This window comes from Harpegnathos saltator, unplaced genomic scaffold (assembly GCF_003227715.2).
Source record: "Harpegnathos saltator strain DR-91 unplaced genomic scaffold, Hsal_v8.6 scaffold140, whole genome shotgun sequence".
NCBI lineage: Eukaryota > Metazoa > Arthropoda > Insecta > Hymenoptera > Formicidae > Harpegnathos > Harpegnathos saltator.
In genome coordinates this window covers 357,474-371,280 of record NW_020229918.1, presented here as the reverse complement: position 1 = coordinate 371,280, position 13,807 = coordinate 357,474, and the positions used below count along the sequence as shown (strand labels likewise).

Genomic DNA, 13,807 nt, shown 5'->3' with positions numbered 1-13,807 from the left:
TGGGACATAATCACGAAAAATTTGAGTGGGGAATATAAACAATGAAACGGCCATGTGAAGATATTTCGATTCTTTAATCGAGTTACAAGCAATGTTTGCATAATGGTTTGCACACGCATTGTCCGATAAATGAGGAGCGTTTCAAGTGAACGACCGCGAGTCACCACCGACAGATCTGCGTGGTAATCGGTTATGACAGGCATTGAAGTGATAATGCAATAACGAGACATTGAACATGTCACGACTGCAACGGAGGGTTCGAGAGAAGTGTAAGTATTTCTATTGTACTTTTATCTGTCAAAATAAATACAAAAAGTTATGTGATATAAACCGTCTGATGTAGATTGATGATGTATTGAGTTTCATCAGAAAAGAACTTGTGCGAACCGTCGTGCAAACGGGTGCAAACCTTGCACTGCAGCATAATTATGAACTCAATCGAAAATATAAAACAAGCAATATCAGGCGCAGATTGGCAGGAGAGATTTAATGTGACGCTATCGATTATTGTACAATTTTACAGATGTCTGCAGGAAATCCTTACGATTACAACCCACATTATTCGTAATATCGGTTGCTCAAGTAAACGTCCAGCGTTTTCCTTTCCTTTTCTCTCTTCACTTTAGGCACATTTTCAAGAAAAAGACAGTTCCAGCACACGTGTAAAATTCCACGTTGAAATGTACTTCTCTCGCATTCCAAAGTATTTAATACACCAATGGGAACTCGCTTCAAGTTCCACTAAGTCGATCCGTTCCTGCGCGGTGATTGCAGTAATAATATATGTATCAGATCATTTTGTGCCACTGGACGGCATAAGTACGAACATTTCAATAGATAAAATCATTATTTCGCGAAAACGACTCGCATCTCGCGTCTAGCACCATGCGGTAACTCGTCTTACCATATAAATCGTCAGCTTCGAGAGAGACGATTGACGAGGATACCCAGACTTACACAGCTTATGAGACTTTCATCGTTTGTAAAAGTTATCAAGTGGGAACTTGAGCGGTTGCTTCGACAGACAGACGCATAAACTCTCGAATCCCCACTTACTTTTCCTTTTTTTCTAGTCTTTGATTTCCGGCTGTAAATCGTACCAACTGGTGATCGTCTTCGCGATATCGATCTCGTTCAGTTTCAAGTGAACCTGACCCATCACCTTGTTGCCAGTTGACAGCCAGCCTTTCTGGGTGCACACCGACACCTCCAATATACGCGTGCCCAAGTCTCCCTGTGAGATAACGTATTCGAATTGCTCGTCGAACGTCGGATTGCAATTGTCCTTCATTACGGCAGTTTTGCGCTTCGTTTCCTTGTACCGATCCGGCAATAGGTAGAGCTTTACATACGGATCCGGTATGTTGTGCGGATCGTTCGGCGGCAGCGGCAGGTTACTGCAACGCAAAGTACGTGAATGTAATCCAAGACGACATTAGTCAAGCTGACTTCGTGGCGAATACGCGATACGGAGGTGACACTTACGCGATTTTGTGCACGACAACCACGAACTTCTGTCTCTGCAAGCTGTAACGTAAGGTCAATTGTATTCTGCCCAATTTTGCTTCGCCCAGAGAGGAAGTCATGCTGATATTGCGATGAACTAGGCGAGGACTTCCGCCTAGCGAAGACGGGGCACTGGTGTTGACTATCAACTCTTCTTCTACCGCTGCTGACTCCTCGGGCAAAGCTGCTGCGGCAGATCCAGTACTGCGTGGCTGGCTGTTGACTGATTCCTTTGAAGGCTGCTTCTTAAGAGGACTAGGAGGTACTGCAAGGAAACGCACCGGATTAAGAATGACAAGTTTCGAACCTGTCACGAGGGACTCATCAACGAGTAAAACGTTCTGCTGAATTTGAAAATGTAGAAGAGGTTTGAGCGACACAATATGCCGCTCTACTTACCACTGGAAGATAAAACGTTGCTGATGTTAGACTCCTGGCGTTCGATGCGCTTATTTAACTGATTAATGTCATGGTCGTCTTCGTCTTCCTCGGAAGTAGGTTCAGGGTGCTCGTATTTCAGGATCTGCAGGACCAAAGTTATCTCGTCCGATCAATACAACTCTTGCGCGTCTAACTGTGTCGTTAAATCACGCGTGAATACAATTTGCGATTACTCACGCTCAATGACATCGACATTATGAGCTTGCTATCCGCTGCAGCCATCTGCAAATCATACGGTTGTTGCTCCACTTGAAGATCATTTTTTCCCAAGAGCAAGGAAAGATTATAACTCATTTCGCCGAGTGTCATGGTGGTTTTTTCATCTGTAAGCTAAAATATGAACAATTATTATTAGTCACTATCAAGTAAGTTTCGGTCAATTGAAAGATATTTAGAGCCGACCTTTATATGTAAGATGCCAGTTTCGGGGTTACTGACTAAGAAGGTGAATCCCTTTTCCCATATCGGATCGCAGGAACGCGACACAGTCGATATCTTTTTCGTCATCCCACCAACGCTCGCTTCCAAGTAAACGTCGGGTTGCTTATTTCCTCGTATGCACTGTATACGACGATGTTGGCCATTTTATTGAGATATTTCATCGATAGTTCACGAATCATCAATATGAATTTACATACCGGCAGATTCTTAGCGGAATCAATGTAGAGAATGAGAAGGGCAGTACTCATTGACGTAACTCGAAGCTCCTGAGTCTCCATTAAAGCCTGCGCGAGAAGGATCGATTTAATGCTGACGTTTACATGCGGGAATATTAGCAGAAACGTATTTTGCCATACTTACGGCCTTCAGGTCAGCAGGATCTTTCGACAGTTGCAACCACGTTAATCGTAAGTGAACCATGCCGTGCTTCGCTTGTTCCAACGAGACCCACTGTAAAATAAAATCCGTTAGCGACAAAATCGATCGTCTTCGGGAGAAACGAGTTTCGCACCACTCACCGTATCGATCATGCCCTTCTTTTTCACGCGGATGACTTCGATGGTAGCTCTGCGTTGTGATTTGAAGTGCGAAAACAGATTTTTAAGAACCTCGAATTACAGGCGCGAGACAAGTTCTCGTTGGATTTTTAAAAGTAAAATACATGTATAATTGGCTGAGCGATTTTTCGACTGTTTGATCTTAGCAATGGCGATGATAGCGATATGCTAATTTATGTACAAAATGATCACATATTCGTGATATCATTCCTGCGCTCGTGAGGCTTTCATGCAACCGTGATGCAGTCTTATTGATTCCGATGTACTATCGTACAGTTTTAGCTCCAAATCGTGATAAAGAAACGTACATTAAGTACTGTGTACACTAAAGTAAAAGACATGCAACATCGCCACACACCATAGCATTATTTCATTGCTAAAGAAAAGAAAAAAACAGATCTGATATCCAGTCAGTCGGATGTGAGAGAACAACGTGGTGACTCAAATTCAGAATTCATCCTTCTCTATGCAATTGGGTCCCGTAACGTTTTCAGCGCATATCGGTTAAATATGAGCAAACGGTGAGTAAACAGCATGCACCAATGTGTAGTCGATGCTCAAATGTTTAAAACACCTCAAATACGCCGCGGTATTTTGCAGATAATTCGCGTAATAAAGGGATGACGCAGCCGTTCATGCGTAATCTACCATTATCAACGCCAGAGAGTATCCGCGTATACTAATTCATGTTTTCTACAAGTCTCGTAAAATGCACTATCGATCTGGTCTGAGATTGTGTACTCGTTACATTCAGCAATACCTGCCAAGTGGATCATCTTGACCAGTGTTGTCTTTGTCAAAGAGCTGGGCAACCAAGGTGTTGTAGGCTCCCAAACCCTCTTGCACTATAAACTGCCACCACATAGTCTATTTTAGTTGCTTTTCCCATAAAAACATAAAATCACCTAATCACGCTGATCAAGTAATTAACGAAAATGACAAAAATTATTAAATGTGGAGCATTTCTTCTGCCTCGTTGCGAAAAAAGAAAAGAAAGAAACGAGAAAATATCGCGGGGCATGATAAGTTAATCCTGATTACTCAACAACAGATTAATCAAATTTACACAAACATAATTAATAGACATACTGGAAGTTCACTGAAACAATCAGACGTGTGAAAGATATGTGAAAAGTAATACACAATTCTTAAAAATCGCATCATACATACGTGTCGTTTTAGAGAAGACAAAAATATAAAAGGAAAAAGGATGCTCATGCAGCACGCGTTTAACAAGCTATTATATCTGTAGCATTAATAAAAAATAAATCTCACTTGAGATAACGATATATAAATACAGAAATTCATTATTATTTACCGAGGTAATATATATACACACAAATATTATATATATATATATATATATATATAATATTTATAAAAACGTGTACGTACGGGTGATTACGTACGTGACATGCTCAAATAAAATCATCATAAATCAACATTTGTGCATTTTCATTAGTTATGCGTGTGTAAGCGTCGTCTCATTCGCAAATTATAATATTACTACCTGCCAAGGGAATCATCGTATTGTACCCCTGGGATATTGGGATCCCAATCCCATAGTGATACCACAGCTTCTTGCATATTGCATGAAGTAATCATAGCCTGTATGCCAATATTATGTTGTATAACAAATGTTGTGTAACAAATGACAAGTCTTTTCGGCGGCAGCCGTATAATATATAAATTCTATTGATATTACATCAGTGTCTACTTACATTGCTGCGCTATATAAATGTCTGCTAAATATATGCACTATACGTGAAGTGTCATAGAAAATGACGTGTGATTTACATTGCATGATACGTATAGAATCTGATTTAAAGACATTGGCCGCGTTCAGTAGAAAAAGCTGCTTACTAAGCACTTAGTGATTATCGTTCCTGATTGGTTCATTCCTCTAGATTTTGTTAAAGATCTAAAAGAATATTCCAATCATAGATAATAATCACTAAGCGCTTAGTAAGCAGCTTTTTCTGCTGAACGTGGCCATTGACTGCGGTATGTCACTAAATGGACAAGCGACAGTCACGTTATTTATTTCACGATGTGACGAGATCTCGCGTTTAATACACACTCGCGTTATTTAGTACACACAAAGCATTAGTAAAACAAAAATTAATAAGATAAAGAGTGAAGCTAACATGCGTCTAAATACCAAACGATACTCACGATTAGACCAGCAATACAGATACTTTTACATACTAGCATAATGACAACATGCGATAGGAGTTTTTTCGTATATTGGTAAAGAAAGAAAGAAAGAGAAAAAGATAGAATAAATTGAATGAATTTCATAAATGATTCCAAATGGATTATATACATTATAAAGTAATATTCGGTCAAGTAGATTATCTTGCAATACATATTTTGTGCAATTTGCTCTTGTAATTTGGTGACAAAAGTAAAATGAAATATTTTCTATTTAAATAAATTAAAGTAAAATTGAATTTTGAAATGTCTCCAAAATGGATAACGAAAAGAGAACAAATACGCAATGTTGTATGTGACTATACCTTCCAAGACTTTCATCGCCTTTGGTGTCATCATAGTCCCACAGCAGTATGGTCAGTTGTTGTGCGATGGCTGAGGTCACGTCACACTAGTCCCACATAATATGTTGCACATCACATACACACGTACATACCAAATTTATGGAATTAAATTATATTAACATAAAGTGTGTATCCTATGTACAGTCCGAGAGAAAGAAAAATAGAGAGAGATAACATTAAGAGTGACACGGTGTAAGAAACGAAAGATTGCAAATGGTTTGAAAAGAAATGTCCGTGCTGATCGGAAACTATACGCATGTGCGAGTTAATAAGCGGAGAATTGGTTATCTAGAATGTTAGATCGGCGATATATTGAGCGAGAGTGTTTGATGTAGTAGATTATGCTCGTCTAATTATGAAAAAGTTAAATGAGAATGCAGGATAATAATATATCCTATTTGTGTCACTATAAATATTGGGTGATTTAATAGAATGTATGTAGAATGTCTTTGCAGAAGAGAATTCACTTTGCAGCTGTGTAAATTTATATATTCATAAAATATTTTTCTTACCACATACAGAGAAGACCTTGTGTAGTATTTTTTGAAAGATATATATCGGTAAAAATTACGGCAAAGCACATGCATTAGACGTTGTTAATCTTTAGTGCGACTAATTAGGAAAGGGTCTCACGTACCTCACACCAGAAGTCCCATTTTGGATTAACGGTATTGTCAATTGTTTTGGTTCTAAATTCCTCGGCACCGACATTTATGACGGCATACGGGTCTGACTTGCCTTTTCCTAAAACTCCGATATCTTTTTTCATAAGATGCTTTGCTTCTACAACATGAATTCTCAAAACGCCCTGAAATGCAAAGAGATGCGTGAATATACTTCGTAAAAAAGAAGATACGTATGTTACAACGTGACATACAAGAAATTCTTTTATGAAACTTACTTCAGGTTCGGGTTTTCTTATAGATTCCATTGGTATTTCTTCGCTTAAAGGTATAACTATTTTGTTAGGTAACACAGCAATGGCTGCTATCTGTTCGACGATAGTTCTCTTTAAAATTTCACTGAAAAATTATCGCGTTTCGATTAAAAAAGTGATATCGATTGACTGTCATGTCAATGTATGTGTATTTAAAATAAATGATATTAAACGAAAAAAAACTTACTTGAATCCAGGCAGATCCAATATATCAGCCGCTCCTACCAAGTTGAAGTTGATAGTGGGATTGTTTAAGTAAAATATTTGTACACCTCCAATAAACGGCACTACAGACAGCATAGGTTTCATCACGACACGCACCAAGCCGCGTATCTGAAATTGATCAAATTATATTGAAAATTGCAGAAAACACGATTCGGCTGGCTACCAATATGCTTACTTGAAAGTCCTTAATACCGCCTTTGATGTTGCCAACGAAGAAGGTAATATCACAGTCACCGGCATATCTATACGTACAATTACTAAGATGAATCATATTTCTTAAACGTAGATACACATTGCAAGTAAGTAGGATACATACATAATGTCTGCATCTAAAATGATCTCATTTCTTGAAGTATTCTTATCATACACTTTGACTCCGTAAATTCTTGGTGGCTGTAAGAGAGATAAACTTTTTTATGAATTTTAAAAGAGAGGATGTGAAAATCGCGTATGAAACTATGGTTTATCTAACAAGAGCTTGACTGGCGAAATTTTGTTTCAATTGGAACAATACAATTTCTTAATAATAAGTAATTTTTTGAGATTATGCTGACACTCTTATTTAACAAAAGAGGCATTTCTAGAAAAAAAGCGTAGAATTAAAAAAAAAAAACTCACGATGCGACCCAGGACTAGACGATCAAACTGAAATCCTTTGATTGTCTCAACAATTGACGGTTCTATACTTTGCTTGCAAAGCTGTCGGACGAACTCGTTCATGCTCGGCCACACTTTATACAAGATCTGATAATATACAAAATAAATTGTGATAATATCTAATATTCATTCCACGTGCTTACAAGATGGTATTTTTTGTATGATTTATAGCGCATAATATGAGAAAATTGTAACGCACTCTGTTTAGCCATTCGGCTCTGTCGAAGTCAGGAAAATACACCCAGGAAGGTAATTCATCTAGTCGACTGACGATTAATTCCTTTTCTTTAGCCAACACGCTGGCTTGTGCTGTGATCGTCCTCAACTCGTTATCCCTTTTCCGTTCAGTCTTCCACACGGAAAATGCGATCGGCGCGATCAGCCAAGCTATGCTGAGATTGAAGTATCCCCATCCCCAGATGATACCAGCTGCCGCCAATTTAGTGAAGAATGACATGGTTAGCGAACTAACGTTCATATATGGCCAAGCGTTCCGCTTGGAAACCTTGTCGTTTTCCGACTTTTCTTCCATCGTGTTTGATTGTCGTTACCGGGCTTCACCAGCTACTATTCAATAGAATTTGGTCCTCCTATAATTGACAAATATTCTTTTTCTCCGGAGATAACTTGAAACGTCTTTATCATTTCACGGTACTTTTTTAAACTCAAGTTTAAATAAATTTCACACACACATCGTAAGGAAATCGCGCTTGGAACAATGTCCGTTTATCTAAGCCTTAAATAATCTTGGAAAATATTATTCAAGTGATCTTATAATTTATCATTGACGAAGCCAGCAACGCGCTGCATATTTATGCTCGACAAACCACATCCCACATGTGCGCATTAGCTTATACTAATTAATATTCATTAGCATAACTATATAACGCTAGCGAGATACCGCCGGTGTGTGTCGAGAACTCGAATAGATTTTATTTCAAAATTGCTCCAATCGGTCCAATGACAAGAGTATCATCTCCGTTAGAGCATTAGGTCGTATCAAAGGTAATTCATGCTGACCTTCTGGAGATCAAAGAGAAGGCATAAAATTTCGCAAAGACTGGTCCAACATACCAACCTTGAGCGCTAATCAAAGCGAGATACGCAATATGGCGAGCGATAAATTACATACACTATATTACACGCGATGAAAAACATGTTCATCGAAAGTGGAATCGCGACATCTTACGTAGCGTAAAACAACAAATTGATCAACAGTCCGCAGAACGCAACATACATAATTACCGTGCTGTGATACGCGTGTGCCAAAATCGACGTTAATTAGTGCCGGTCAATTAATACCATGACAAACGAATTCTTTCTTAGCGTTTCTGGCTCGTGCCAATCCGAGTCGTTTCGCATTGCGGGAACTTGCGCGAGGTATGATTCAACAGCGTCAAGATACCGTTTACGACAATCGCGAAGGTCGCAAACGAGGAACGCAAAGTCTCGCGAGAATCGATTCCCCAAGTTCGACCAAGTTTGAAGATTTTTAAACCGCGGACGCTGCTGTCCGCGAACGTTCTTCTTCTCGCGTCTCTTTGCGCTCTTCGCGAAGGCAGGCATTCAGCCGAAATCTAAACATAGCTCAATAACGCAACGGGGAAATCGCAGACGCTCGATTTTGACTCGTTGTACATCTCTTGGGAGTTCGTCAGGACTGCGTCCGTAAGGATACGAAGGTAAAAATCGAAGATCAATCGCGCGCCGCCTGTAAGTAATCCTGCGCAAATTATCAAAGCTCGTGAAGGTAACGCTGAACGTTAGCAGAAGCTGTCTCGATAATTCTCGCGTATATACTCGAAGTCGTGAGCTTTCAGGATGATCGATCGACGCGCGTCGATAGCGGTGAACTTGCCTTTTTTAGATAAGATCGTCCTACATATGCGGCTGAACGAACGTGCGTGCGTCTCCGTGAATCGGTCCGCGCCCATCGCTAAGAATAACGCGATATTCCGAAAGTATTCAAAACACGGCCTCGATGCGGCGAGCCGGACGGAACGTGGCGAGTGGCGTTGAAGTTCGCCGAAAACGCCGCAACGACACGGAATTCAAGCTGTTATCGCGTACATACATAATTTTATCGTTCTTCCGTAACACGAAGCTACGAGCTTTGGAGATCTCGTAGGTTAAGCCTAGGATTACACCTGCAAGCTATACGGTAAGCCAACACCCTATCGGCGAAACATGAATCATGAAATCGAACACGCGTGTCAAGAGAGAGATAGAGAGAGAGGAAGAGAGCCAATGCGTGCCCAGTTCCCACGAGCGGGCTCGAGCGATGCGCGACAACGAGATAACGAGCTTGCTAACGTTATTCTCATTTGCAATGCTTGACATAATAAGACGTAATAAGACATGGGCGGTCGCTTACACTTACGAGTCGGGTAACGTCAGCATGCGCTTATTCCTACGTGGTTTTTTTCAGCGATGATGACAACGTTGACACACACGCGATCACGGACTGCCGCATGCCACGACACGATCACTGCTCTGCGCCCGTTGCACTCAGCACTGTTTTGCCGTGGCGACCAAATGGTTTGGACCAATCAATTGGCGCGCTGGCGGTCGGAGCAACCTGAAGTGCGTCGCGAACGGCCGAGCGAACGAACGATTGACGTCATGGTCAGCTGATCGCGCGAAGTTGCCCGCGGATAGTTGTCAGTGTACTGTTGTTGTGTTCGGTTGTGCTGTGCTCTGGTAGTGACTTTCTCCGCAATTTTCTCCTTTCGCGTTTCGGCTCTCATTTTTCAACCACCCTCATCGAAATCTTCTCCGCCAGATCGCCGTGACAATTTTCGGGGAACTTTCTCCATCGGTAGCTCCTTGGCTGGCTTGAGTGGCGAGAGGATCTCGTCATGGGTCTCGTGTGCTCAACGGCTCAGGTAAGCGAGCCATTATTTGGAGATAACCGTTGTCTGACTCATTCTCCTCACGGCGGACAAATTTTCCTCCTTCGTATCGTTGCGAGAAAAAAATTGCTTATTTTTACACGATGTTGGTCGTGACTTGATACGATATGATTTAGTTCTTGCAATTTTGTCCTTGTGCAAATATCCAATTATGACCGTTCTATTGCGCTGTTCTCAGTGGATAAAGAAGTTTTATTCGTAATTCTTTGTTTCTTCTTTCTCTTCAAACGCGGTCAAGTTGATCCCACTTTCCTTTCGTTATGGATTTTTGCTTTGGAAAATTTTACAAAAGTACGAGTGAATCGTCGTATATCGATTATGGCGTTGTCTACATCTTTTGTTATACATATATCTGATATTGATTGTAATATACATGCTACAAAGGCACAATGTGTAAGCACTATTTTTAAACATTTCCTCAACACACTGGAAACGATGCTCTTATATGACACTGTTAAAATACCAGCATAACAATACTTGTTTTTATATGTACTATATGTTGATAATTATTGTCAGTATAATATTTATATTATAATTATTGCTTTTTATATGATTAGATATGCTATTAGTGATTACAAATTAAAGATATACTATTATATTTTCTTTTATTATAGCTGGCATGCTTGTGCGGAAGCACAGCTTGTAGTTTTTGTTGTTCCCAATGCCCATCATGCAGAAACAGTACGAGCACTCGCATCATGTATGCGTTGCTCTTGATGTTGGGAACTATTGCAGCCTGTATTACTCTTGCTCCTGGTTTGCAGGATGCACTTAAAAAGGTAATGTTAGTGTAATCATTGATAATTAAAACTATTAATATTGTCATATCTTAACAGGTACCATTCTGTGCAAACAGCAGTACCAGTTATGTTCCATCACAAATTAGTTTTGACTGTAATTCTGCAGTTGGTTACTTGGCAGTTTATAGAATATGTTTCATTCTTTCTTTGTACTTCTTCCTGATGTCTGCAATGATGATAAGAGTGAGAAGTTCGCGGGATCCACGAGCAGCTATACAAAATGGGTAAATTGAATTGATACTTATTATGATACTTTATTAGTTGGAAGATTCAACTTGATGTAACATTTATATACAATTTTTAGATTTTGGGCAATCAAGTATCTCCTGATAATCGGAGGCATTATCGGCGCCTTCTTCATTCCAGAGAGATCTTTTGGAGTTACTTGGATGTATTTTGGAATGATAGGAGGTTTCCTTTTTATAATCATACAGCTGATTTTGATTGTCGACTTTGCTCATTCTTGGGCTGATGCATGGGTAGGAAATTATGAAGAGTCCGAATCAAAAGGATGGTAGGGTTGCTGTTTTTTTAATAAAATAAATCTACATGTAGATATTAGAAATAACTGACTATTAAAATATTTTCAGGTACGCCGCATTACTAGGTGCAACATTCTTCAATTATGTTGTCGCTATCGTTGGGGTGGTGTTACTTTATGTGTATTTTACGCACGTAAGATTTCACTAATTACATGTTTTTGTTTTTATATATAAGTTTGTTTTTATTAAAACAAACTTACATATATATTTACTTTAAAACAAGACAATTCACTTGTTCTTTCTTTTTTATTTGCAGGCAAGTATATGTGCTCTCAATAAATTTTTCATCTCGTTTAATTTGATTTTGTGCGTTATCACCAGCATTATATCAATTTTACCCAGCGTACAAGAACATCAACCACGATCTGGTCTTCTTCAATCCTCCGTAGTAACGTTATATGTGGTATACTTGACATGGAGTGGTATATCAAACAGTCCAGGTAAATATTGTTAATTCAGTGTAGATAATATAAGCTGACAATGTCATTTATTTTTTACTCTTGGTTGTTATTGCGCTTTAATTTGTAGACTATGAGTGTAATCCTGGTTTCTTCGGTATCATTTCTGGTAATGATGTTAACCGAGTCGCATTTGATAAGGAAAGCATAATCGGTCTTATAATCTGGTTCAGCTGCGTCCTCTATAGTTCATTACGTACAGCATCTAAATCATCGAAGATTACGATGTCCGAGAATGTCTTAGTCCAAGACAATGGGGCTGGTAAGTGTTACAAGAGAATAATTTAATGGGACGCTGGCTCTGTATATGTATGCATGGAAGAATGTCATCGCTATGTTTTGGTGCCTTGGTTATGAAAGTGTTTTTGTCGAGTGCACATCATATAAAATCTATTATCTTTTCATTTTCTATATAGAAGAAACATATATTTAGTCGTATAAAATTGAGGTAATTGCATTAAATATTGATCTTTCTATACAGTCAGGAATGCGGGAGAGCAGTCTCTTATCGGCAATGAAGGTAGGCACACACTATTTTGCAAGTAGAATTTACTTTTTGAATGCGAGTCGTCTGGTTATTTGCATTTCTACCTTTAAAAATACATACATCTCATATTCCTATACGGATATATTTATCAAATATATACTTACACAATATATAATAATTTAATAGAAAATATATCTATTCATTATACATTATGTAGTATCGAATCATGTAATTATATCTGCTTGGTAGTTAGTGTGTGTTTACCTTTGTTCATTTTACATCCATTGTATTTATCTTGTCAGTATATTTATGTTTGAATATTATTATCACGAATATTGTTTAGAGTCTATTCATTTGCGACACAACAGTAACTTCTTTTTTTTTTTTCTTTATTATTTTTCACTTTCCTAAATGTAACCAGATTATACTAAAGTAGAAGGACGTAATCCCGATGCTGAGGATGGAAGCGATGCCAAAGTCTGGGATAATGAAGAAGAGAAAGTGGCATATAATTGGAGTTTCTTCCACCTCATGTTCGCTCTCGCTACTTTGTACGTTATGATGACACTTACAAATTGGTACAGGTGTGTATCTATATATAATGTAGAAGTGAACTGTTATATATTGTTTCATATGCGTTTCATACGCGTTAATCTTATCATATATACTCTTACAGACCCAACTCCAATCTAGAGACTTTGAATTCGAGCGCCGCGTCAATGTGGGTGAAAATTATTTCTTCATGGATGTGTTTGGGCCTTTACGTGTGGTCATTGGTAGCACCTGCTGTCTTCCCGAATAGAGATTTCTCTTAAATCTCTGGATTTTATCATGAGCAAAGACTCAGCAAACTGTAAAACAGAACAGGTATGTACGACCCAGTATTGTAATACACAGTTACGGTAGCAGCAAAACGAAAACACCTCTAGTTAAATATAATTTTAAAATATTATGTTACAGACTCTTCTCTGCTTATGATCTAATATTGAAACACTAATCGCGATCATTTATCCCAAATAATGCAATTTGAAACATATTGCGTATTTATATATCGATATATTATATAAGAAGTAGACATTATACGAATTTGCTTTGCGTCAATAATTCTACTTTCAGTACCGATATTATATGTGCAGATTATGCTTCATGTAATTTGAATGCTAAACTCCTTATTAACAATCTTTTAGATAGGCGGTGCAAACCGATTCAACATTTAATTTAATATTGTTTTGCTTTATTTTGAGAGATCAATTAATTATATGATTCATACTTTATACGCTGTAGTA

General features: G+C 38.6%; 2 protein-coding genes across 9 annotated transcripts; one reads left to right on the top strand and one right to left on the bottom strand.

The window, feature by feature from the left end:
• Positions 1–196: 196 nt before the first annotated feature.
• On the bottom strand, positions 197–9,871 carry Esyt2 (extended synaptotagmin-like protein 2). 4 transcript variants are annotated; one of them, XM_011136637.3, is made up of 17 exons: positions 9,703–9,871; positions 7,522–7,912; positions 7,284–7,409; positions 6,982–7,058; positions 6,841–6,907; positions 6,628–6,773; positions 6,405–6,525; positions 6,141–6,311; positions 5,465–5,550; positions 2,907–2,955; positions 2,749–2,838; positions 2,586–2,672; positions 2,350–2,508; positions 2,125–2,277; positions 1,906–2,029; positions 1,486–1,771; positions 197–1,397 (listed from the first exon to the last, which is right to left on the bottom strand). In XM_011136637.3, exons 2-17 carry the CDS (start codon positions 7,852–7,854, stop codon positions 1,070–1,072), a joined length of 2,403 nt encoding a protein of 800 aa, XP_011134939.1. In that variant the 5' UTR covers positions 7,855–7,912; positions 9,703–9,871; the 3' UTR covers positions 197–1,069. The 4 variants fall into 4 exon arrangements, with proteins under 4 accessions (XP_011134939.1, XP_011134911.1, XP_019695734.1 ...); XM_011136609.3 differs by lacking the exon at positions 5,465–5,550 and adding an exon at positions 4,456–4,553; XM_019840175.2 differs by lacking the exon at positions 5,465–5,550 and adding an exon at positions 3,706–3,797.
• Positions 9,841–13,388, top strand: TMS1 (serine incorporator TMS1). Of its 5 annotated transcripts, none has more exons than XM_025308184.1 (10): positions 9,841–10,207; positions 10,849–11,013; positions 11,071–11,258; positions 11,339–11,548; positions 11,625–11,709; positions 11,833–12,016; positions 12,105–12,296; positions 12,516–12,554; positions 12,958–13,105; positions 13,198–13,388. In XM_025308184.1, exons 1-10 carry the CDS (start codon positions 10,181–10,183, stop codon positions 13,334–13,336), a joined length of 1,377 nt encoding a protein of 458 aa, XP_025163969.1. In that variant the 5' UTR covers positions 9,841–10,180; the 3' UTR covers positions 13,337–13,388. The 5 variants fall into 5 exon arrangements, with proteins under 5 accessions (XP_025163969.1, XP_011134962.1, XP_011134952.1 ...); XM_011136660.3 differs by having other exon boundaries at positions 12,955–13,105; XM_011136650.3 differs by having other exon boundaries at positions 12,943–13,105.
• The last annotated feature ends 419 nt before the right edge of the window (positions 13,389–13,807 follow it).